This window comes from Monodelphis domestica, chromosome 1 (genome assembly GCF_027887165.1).
Source record: "Monodelphis domestica isolate mMonDom1 chromosome 1, mMonDom1.pri, whole genome shotgun sequence".
In the NCBI taxonomy this organism is placed as follows: domain Eukaryota; kingdom Metazoa; phylum Chordata; class Mammalia; order Didelphimorphia; family Didelphidae; genus Monodelphis; species Monodelphis domestica.
In genome coordinates, this window is record NC_077227.1 from 172,673,053 (window position 1) to 172,683,114 (window position 10,062).

At 34.5% G+C, this 10,062-nt stretch overlaps 1 protein-coding gene across 1 annotated transcript; it reads left to right on the plus strand.

The window, feature by feature from the left end:
- Nucleotides 1-3,616: 3,616 nt before the first annotated feature.
- On the plus strand, nt 3,617-4,575 carry LOC100029231 (olfactory receptor 11H6-like). Its single transcript, XM_001379001.4, has one exon. The coding sequence runs from the start codon at nt 3,626-3,628 to the stop codon at nt 4,562-4,564; it is 939 nt and encodes a 312-aa protein (XP_001379038.2). The 5' UTR covers nt 3,617-3,625; the 3' UTR covers nt 4,565-4,575.
- Nucleotides 4,576-10,062: the final 5,487 nt, after the last annotated feature.

Below are 10,062 nucleotides of genomic sequence, written 5' to 3' on the forward strand. Positions count from 1 at the left end.
TACTGAGATCACTTCTTAGATAATAATTTTATATAATCCAAGAAAATCATCACACTGTCATGTGGTGTAGAGAAAAGAAAACTGGGTTTGGAGTCAGAAAATGTGAGCTGAAATCCAAAAGTTGATACTTATTTATGTGACCCGAGTCCAGTTGCTTTACCTCTCTCAACCTTACTTTCCTCATAAGTAAAATATGGTCAATAATACCTGCTTTGACTCCCACCTAGAGAAGTTCTGATGAAAAAATATTATAAACTTTAAGTCTATACAAGTAAGAACTATTTTTACATTTTACACTTAACATAAATTCTTAGCCACAGAACTCCAGCTATCCATTATCATTGGAATGCTTTTCCTCCTCCACTGTGACTACTTTCTTCTCAAATTCCTTCAAGTCTCAATCAAAAACTCTTCCTTTTCTGGAAGCCTTCCCTATCCCCTCTTAATTCTAGTTCCTTCCTTGTCTTTATTATTTCCTATTTAGCTAGGATATAGATTGATTTGCAAACAAATATGTATGTGGACATATACACATGTGCATTTTATATATTATATATGTTTGCATCTTTTCTCCCCCATTAGATTAGAGTATATAGAGTATAAGCCTTGTGAGGACAAGAAATGTCTTTCTCTTTTTTTTTAGTCAACGGTGATCAACATAATGCCTGTCCCATAGGAGGTACTTAATAGAAGTTGATTGATTCATGAATTGAGATGTGTCTAAAGAAGTCACATACCTCTTTCCAGTAACTATAGTCATCAAATAATAGGTGCTGTTCATTCATTTCTCACTGTACCCTTTTTCATTATTGTTTGGACAGACTCGGATATAAAATGAGGAGCCCCATAAATGCAGGCCATTTCCTTGGATTAATTATCTGTGAATTGTTATAAGAAATCATTCCAAACCTTGCTGGACTCTCCCTGTTTTAAAATATTGTAGCTCTATCTAAGCTATCAGTATTTGTCCAAGTGATCTTACTACTAAATCTTTACTTAAAGAGATCAAGGAAATAAAGGACCCATATGGACAAAATTATGTATAAGAGCTCTTTTCATGATAGTGAAGATGTGCATATAAAGAGGGTACCCTTCATTTAGGAAATAGCTGAGGCAATTGTGGAATGTGATAAAAAATTATTTTGCCTTAAGAATAATAAGATGTGAGAAAATTTAAAAATAAGATTAAATAAATTAAATAAAATCCTATAGGTCTTAATTTCTCTATTATATATATGCATATATATATATATATATATATACCACTTATAATATTCAGGATGTCACCAACAAACTATAAATATGTGTTCCTTTCAAAGTGACCTACTCACATGTTGCAAATTTCCCACCCTTTCAGTACTTTCTCTCCCCCTATTTACTGCTGAATTGAATAATTGAAATTCTGCTCCTTTCAAAACAGTCTGCTTATTTCTGAGTCAATCAAGCCAGAGTCTCAAGTGGTCATAGTGGTAAAGGAAAACAATAATGTAATGAAATATTATCATTATCCATTATGACTACTCCTTCATCTTTCCTGAACTTACTCTGTCACTAACTCCTCTTGCCCCCACCATACTCATCCCTTACCCTGTAAAATCATACTCCACTAAGAGGCAAAAACTTAATCTTCTGCACTTCCCTTATCTTTCATTAAGGATATTCTAGATTGTGGAATCTTAGTCCAGTCTTTTGGATTCTGAATATTTATACTTATGTGTAATTGTTTCTTTGTCCACAAAATCCAAGTGCAAAAGAATGGTGCAATCCTCCCAGTCACTATTCTTTACCTACTAAAGGGCAAGTCTCAGATCTTGGGAACTGACATTAACAGTTTGGGGTTATGGAAGTCCCATAAAAATCCAAACAGATAAAATATTAGTGGACTAGAAATCCTGGATCACAAGAGAGGGTTAAGTATTTTCTCCTAGCATCACATATTGAAATTTGAATCACATTTCCTAACAAAAACATTTGTGATTAGTTACCATAGAGTCCTAAATATCAGGGTTGTATCGAGCATAATTGTGGGTAAAATAGGCATAATTGGCTGAGATGAGAGCAAGATCTCATCTTTAAAAGTGTCTATTGAGAAATGCATGTTTACTTCTCAAGCAATCTTCATCATCATCTTCATCATCAAATTTACATAGAGCATCAAAGTTTCAATGTGCTTTATATGTTATGTCATTTTATCCTCATAACAATTCTATAAAGTAGGTGCTATTATTATTCCCATTTTTCAAATGATGAAACTGAGGCTAAGAAAAGTTGTGGCAGGCTAACACAGAGGTACTAAGTGTCTGAGTCAGAATTTGAACTTGGATTTTCCTGATTCTACATCCACTATTCTATTAATGGTGCCACTTAACTGACTCAAAAAGAGTACAGCCTGTTGCTTGTTAGTAAGTTAGGAAAGTTTGTAAGGCTGGTCATCTTTTTCAAGTGTTTATGTCCTAACATCCGTAATACTGTTAGCTCCAAGGATGAGAGAGGGGATTATATCTTAGCTTGGTTTATATTTCCTTTCATAGCCTCAAGAAGAATGCATTACACATAGAACATCTTCAATAAATAACTTATTTTTTAAACTTTATTATCCTTTAAAAATCAATTTATACTTAAAGTTGACATTCATGTGAGCATTAAAATTTAATGGAATGAAAATATTTCCTCATTTGAATTATTCAAGAATCTTGCGAAACACATTGAATTAATGAATGATTAATGACCAAATAAAAAATTTATTAAGTGTTTACTATATCCTAAATATGGTGCTAAGTACTATGGATTAAAATTGAAAAGTAAGACATCTCTTCATTTAAGGAGCTCACTTTCTAATAGGACAGACAACACACAATGAAAAGGATGAAATCTGATTTTTCAGAGGAAGAAACTAAAGTTAAGAAATTAAATTATTTATTCTTTCTTATATGAAAATAAAAGAGATCTTTTTTAAACAAATGTTTACAAAATTATAAAACATATATGTGTGTATACATATTTTTTTCACAATCTAACTTGATCCTCACAACAAAACTATGAGTTAGAAATGACAGCATTGTTATCCCTTACAGGTATGGTATAGAAAAGTTCATCATGATTTCATAAAATGAAATCTTCTTGGAAAGAATGGAATATAAAGTGAACATTAAAATAGCAGGGAGAGATTAGTATTATTTCCTAAAGATAGGAAATAATGTGAGTAAGAGCACAGAAATGGGACAATAAAGTAATTATCTCACTATGGAAAGTAATTTATTTTGACTGTAGTGCCTTCTCCCACTAGAATAGGAGATTCTTGATATTGGAGACTGTTTTCATATCTCTTTGTATGCACTGGTGCTCAGTTCATAATAAGCACCTAATAAATGCTTGTTGTTAATGATTATAATAAACCTGGACCCCAGAGTTAGATTGCAATAATCTGGGTATTTCAGTTATTCTGTTATTGACAAGTTAGCACCAAGAGTTTTATATTGATGTGAACAAATCACAGAATCAGAGAATTGTGGAATGGAAGTATCATTAAATATTTATTAAAATGTAGATTAATTGAGAAAAAAGAAATAAGTTATCCTGTATTGTGTTCCCTTCTGTCCTCTCCACAGATTCAATAGCCTTGAACATGTCAGTAGGAAACAGAGTGACTGACTTCATCCTCCTGAGTTTCCGCTGCTCCAGAGAGATGCAAATCCTCCTCTTTGGTGTGTTCTCTCTAACTTATGTACTAACCCTTATGGGGAATGTGTCCATCATCTGTGCAGTGAGGTTGGATCACCATCTCCACACCCCTATGTACATTATACTAGCCCACTTTTCCTTCTTGGAGATCTGCTATGTTAATACCACAGTTCCCAACATGTTGGCCAATTTCCTCTCTGAAACCAAGACCATCTCCTTCACTGCCTGCTTCCTCCAGTTCTACTTTTTCTTTTCTACGGGTACCACTGAGCCATTCTTTCTATCCCTCATGGCTTTTGACAGATACTTGGCCATTTGTCAGCCTCTGCACTACCCCACCATCATGACTGGGCATTTCTGTATCAAGCTAGTGCTCTTCTGCTGGGTTATGGGCTTTCTTTGCTTTCCCCTCCCTATTTATTTCATGACTCAATTGCCTTTCTGTGGCCCAAATGTCATTGATCACTTTATCTGTGATCCAGGTCCCCTGCTGGCTTTGACATGTGTCCATTCTCCAAAACTTGAGCTTTCTTTTTCTATTATTCCCGCTCTTGTCATCTTCCTTACTTTCCCTTTCATCCTTGGATCCTATGCTCTGGTCTTCAGAGCAGTCTTACGAGTCCCTTCAGCAGCTGGCAGAAAGAAGGCTTTCTCTACTTGTGGGTCCCACCTGACTGTGGTCTCTCTCTTCTTTGGAACTATCTTGTTTATGTACATCACCCCAACATCAGGACACATAACCTCAACTCAAAAGATTGTCACATTGTTTTATTCAGTGTTTACCCCACTTGTGAATCCCCTAATCTATAGCCTTAGGAACAAAGAGATGAAGACTGCCCTAAAAAAAGTACAACTGGCCATGAAAATTCTTCCAAATGAATGAGATAGTATTAGTGAATCTGCTTTAGAGTCTTAAACTACCTTCTTCTCTTGACATTAATCACTCCCTAATTAAATACAGCCACTTTCCTACATCTTGATCTATACCCCCAAGGCTTTATCCCCTCTCTGAAAATATCTGCCTGGTCAGGAAAAAGATAAGCTAAGCTTTGGCTCAAAATCAGGTTCACATAATTGTTTTCTGACTGCTGGCCCCCTAGCCTGACATAGAGGCCTGGCAGGAAAAAAAAAGCAAGGTGAAGGGAAGTTAAATGACCCTTCCATTCAGTAGTAAGAATGCCAGGGGTAAATATAAATAATCAGAAGAGTCAGGATTTGGATCCTGACTATCACATTTCCTTCCTGTGTAAACTTCAGCAATTCACAACCTCTCTGACCCTCAATTTTCTCACCTGTCACTTAAAGGACTTGTAATATATCATGTGATCACTTTAGATTTGAAAGAGACCTCAAAGATCATGTCCAAAAACTTCATTTTACAAATGGGGAAACTGAGACTCATCAAGGCTATGATTTGCCCAAGGTGGCATAGGTAATAAATATTCAGCACAGACAAGATTTGAGCAGAAACCATCTGACTCTAAGAATAGAACCTATTCTTTTCCACACATGATGCTGCCTCTAAACTCTAAATTATCTTCAGAATCTTGGTTTATCATACTTTGAACTTAAGGCTACCTGCTTTAACTGCAAACATCTACCTTTGACTCAAATTGAGACTTGTCTTCCTGAATTCTTGACTGTGTACATCTTCTGATTACCTAGTAGCCTCATGCTCTTTGGCACTAGTCTCAAGGACTTAGATTCCTTTGCTCCTATTAAATACATGCACCACTAGCCATGATGTACTCCTCCATCCATGATAAGTGGACATCATGTGATATAATATTAAAGAGAGCGATTAGTCGCACAGAAGCATTTTTATGCCCCCCCTGATAAGCAATATGGCAAGAGAGCAGACTGAAGATAGTGATCCTTTATTAAGATTCAAAGGCAAATTCAGATCATTGCCAACCACATGATGTTTATCTCTAATGTTTGATAACAAACACTAGGACTGTGGGATGATGGAGGGTAAGAGGGTGATAGGGCAGTCCAATAATCTGTTTCAGTCTTAATCTATATTGACAAAGGCATGAAGTGTTCAGAACTAGTGAGGTCATAGTCCCACTATATTTTGTTCTTGTCAAACTGCCTTCTGGAGTATTGAGCTCAGATCTGGATTCCACACTTTAGGAATGATACTGATAAGCTAGAGAATATTCCCAGAATAGGAAAGGGCTGTGAGATAAGAATATAAGAATGAATTGCAAGACTGAAGATGTTAATATCTAGGGAAGGGAGAGTATTACTAATAAAACATAGAAGATGTAGTTAGGTGGCTCAGTGGATTAAAAGCTAGGCTGAAAAAGGGGAGGTCCTTGGTTTAAATCTGATCTCGGGCATTTCCTAGTTGGATGAACCTGCACAAGTCACTTGATCCCCATTGCTTAACCCTTACTGCTCTTCTGCATTGGAACCAACACACAATACTGATTCTAAGATGGAAAGTAAGGGGTTTTTAAGTATGGGAGTACCCTAACTTTCTTTGAGTTCTTGAAGCATAATAATGTAGGAGAGGGATTAATTTGTTCTCTGTGGTTCCAGAGATATATATGAAGCAATACATAAGCAATGCAAAATTTAGACTTAGTAAAAGAAAATTTTTTTTCCTAAAAATTCCAACTTCCCAAATTAGAGTGGGCTTTCTAGGGAAGTAATGGGCTCAAACTTCCTTATAGGTTCTTTAAACAAAAGTTAAATAAGCCCTTGTCGGGTGTGTGCCACTAAAGAGCTCTTTCCAAATGAAGGGGTGCCTTATTTACTTCATTTGGTCCTGAGTGTTCAACCAATTCTTAACTGACTTTCATAATATAAACATCAAATCAAATTTACCCATGTTGTCAAAAATAGAGTGACCAGATGTTTTGCTAATACCAACATTCTTCTAAATACCAACTCAATAACTCATTCTTTTTTCCTTTGCTAGATTACCTGTCAATTAATTACATTATAATTTTTAATATTCATTTTCTGACATTTTACAATCCATGTTCACTCCCTCTATTTCTCTCTCTTCCCCTTACCCAAGGAGGCAAGTAATACAATAACTCTCCCTATCTCTTTCCCTCTGTTCCCCCTCCCCAAGGAGGCAGGTGATACAATACAGGTTGTATATATTTTATCATATAATACATATTTACCTGCTCATCATGTTATGAAATAAGATATATATCAGTTAAACAAGAGAAAAATTCATGGAGAAAATAAAGTGAAGAAGGATATGTTTCAAACTGCATTCAGACTCTGTCTTCTATGGAAAAGGGTATCCTTTTTGATCATGAGTGCCTTGTGGTTTTCCTGGAACCTTGCCTTGTTGATAATAGTTAAGTTAATTGTTGTTAAATTACTAAAAAAATAATTAAACTAGAAAAAATAAAAATTTCACTTGAAAAACAAAAGGCAAAGAATATCAAAGGAAATAAAATAAAAAAGACTAATATCTTATGCCATATATAAAGACAAGATCAAAATAGATACATGATTTAGACATAAAGGGTGAAATTATAAGCAAATTAGGGGAGAAGGGAATATTCTACATCTCAGATTTGTGGATAAGGAAATTCTTGATAACCAAACAAGAGATAGAAAGCATAATAGGACATAAAATCAAACATTTCAATTATATTAAATAAAAACAGGATTGTGAAAAACAAAATTAATGCAGGCAAGATATAAAAGGAAAGCGGAAAGCTGGCTAAAAAAATATTACAGCCAACCTCTGCTAAAGGTCTTTTCTCAAATATATATGAAGAACTAAGTCAAACTGATAATATGTCATTCTCCTATTGATAAATAGTCAAATGACATGAACAGGAAGTTTTCAGATGAAAAAATCAAAGCCATCTATAGCTATATAAAAAAATTTCTAAATCACTATTGATTAGAGAAATGCACATTTAAACAACTCAGGTACCTACTCACAGTGATCAGATTAATTAATATAACAGAAAAAGAAAATGAGAAATGTTGGAAAGGATATGGGAAATTTGGGTCACTAATGCACTTGTTGGAGTTGTGAACTTATCCAACCATGCTGGAGATTAATTTGGAATTATGCCCAAAGGGTTGTAAAGCTGTGCATACTCTTTGATCCAGCAAAACCTATACTAAGTCTTGATCTCAAAGAGATTTTTTAAAAAACAAAAAACACCTATTCTAGAAAAATACTTATATTTATCTTTTAGTGGTAACAAATAATTGGAAATTGAGAGGTTGTCCATCAACTGGGGAATGGTTGAATAAATTGTTTGTAATTATCATTGATTGTGATGGTTGTGATGGAAAATACTATTGTGCTATATGAAATGATGAACAGGATGATTTTGAGAAAATCTAGAAATACTTAACATGAATGGATGCAAAGAGAAGTGAGGAGAAAAAAAAAGAAAATTGTACATAATGACATCAACTGAGAATTGCTTTGTTGGGATTTTGGGTGAGGAAAGAACAAGAGGGAACATATAAATAATTAAGATTTATTGGTTGGGAAGGGGAAGAAGGAACAGGGGTTTAGGAGAAAATTATACTAGTTATCTAACATCTAATATCTATAAACTATCTAAACCTATTTTATTAAGCTAAGCAGTAAAATCCCCAATAGTGAAGTCTCACACCAGGAGTCCGATCAAATGGGCCAGGATCTTTAGTTGGTTAGTCTATCTTCAATCTTGATTCAAAGCTGCCAGCAGCCAGATCCAAAAGATTTCTTTCCTTCTGTTGGTCTCTAGAGAAAGCCTTTCCAAGCTTTAACCTCAAGTCCTTCCAGGAGAGATCTGATGAGAAGTCCCTTGGGCATAGAATCTTTCCCAGATCTCCATCCTCAGGCTCTCATGTGATCCTTAGTCAGATGCTCCTGTCAATCACTCCCTCTGATGTTTGAATCTCTCAGTTTTTGCAAACCAGTCATCCTTTATCACAGAATGCAAATGGAAACATATTGTTTCACTTTCTTCTTATCCTAGTTCTTCTTCTTCATCTTCTTTTCAATTGAGATCCCTTCCACAAAATGACTATAAGAAAATATTTTAAATGATTTCATGTATAAAATCTATATCAGATTAGAGAAGGAGAGGGAGTAAGGGAAGAAGTCTGAGAAGGAGAGAGAGAATTTGGTACTTTATTTTTTAAATGAATGTTCAAAAATTATTTTATATGTAATTGGAGAAAAATAAAAAAACAAAATGAATAATGTAAAAAGAAAATAAGTAATCGAGTGGAGATAAGACAGCAGGCTGTCTGTTTAAGAATGTGATTTTGATTAGATTGTGAAGTTATCGTGGGAAAGGAATAAGGCAATAGCATCATGTGACACAGGAGGAAGGAGGAGATAGTGATAGAAGACATATGAGTGATGAAACATTGAAATAAAAGGATAAGAGAGAGTTCAAGGAAAATGTCCTTAATTTCTTCTGTAAAATATGGAAAATATGAGGCATAGTTCTCCAGTGAGAGGGAAATGAGGGGTAAAATCATGGGATATTTGAGGAGGGATAAAAAGGTTTTGAAGAGCTGTGGTTAAGAAGTCATGTTCCTTTGAAAATGAAAATAAAAACCTTATAAATAGGCAATTTTCAGATGAAGGAATCAAAGTTATTTATAATCATATGAAAAAATGTTCTAAATCACTACTGATTAGAGAAATATAAATTAAAACAACTGTGAGGTACTACCTCTCCCATAGCAGATTAGCTAATATGATGGAAAAGGAAATGATAAATACTAAAGGGGATGAGGGAAAAATGAGACACTGATGCACTGTTGGAAGAGTCATGAACCAATTCAATCATTCTGGAGAATTATAAAACTATTCACAGCCTTGATCCGGAAATGCCACTACTAGGTCTATATCCCAAAGATATATTTTTTAAAAAGAGGGGAAAGACCTATTGTCCCAAAATATTTATTGCAGCTCTTTTTGTGGTGACAAGGAAATGGAAATTTATGGTTGTCAGTCAATTGAGGAATGGCAGAAAAAGTTGTGGTATATGACTGTAATGGAATACAATTGTGTTTTCAGAAATGATGAGTAGGATGATTTCAAAAAAACTTGGAAAGAGCTACATAAACTGATGTCAAATAAGAACATAGTACACAGTAACAGCAATATTGTAAAATGATCAACTATGAATGGCTTAGCTATTCTCAGCAATACAATGATCCAAGACAATTCCAAAGGACTTGAGAAAAATGCTATCCACTTCCTGAGAAAAAACTGAGGAAATCTGAATACAGATGGAAACATGTTATTTTTTTTTTGCCTTCTTTTCTTTCTGTTTGTTTTTAAATTTATAAGTCTTCTTCCACAATATGACCACTATGGAAATATATTTGGCATGAACACACACTGATTATTGTTTCAGTGGAAAGGAAGGGAGAAAA

Bases quoted from the DNA above. Each gene is read 5' to 3' on its own strand.
- LOC100029231 (XM_001379001.4), top strand. From the start codon at position 3,626: ATGTCAGTAGGAAACAGAGTGACTGACTTCATCCTCCTGAGTTTCCGC.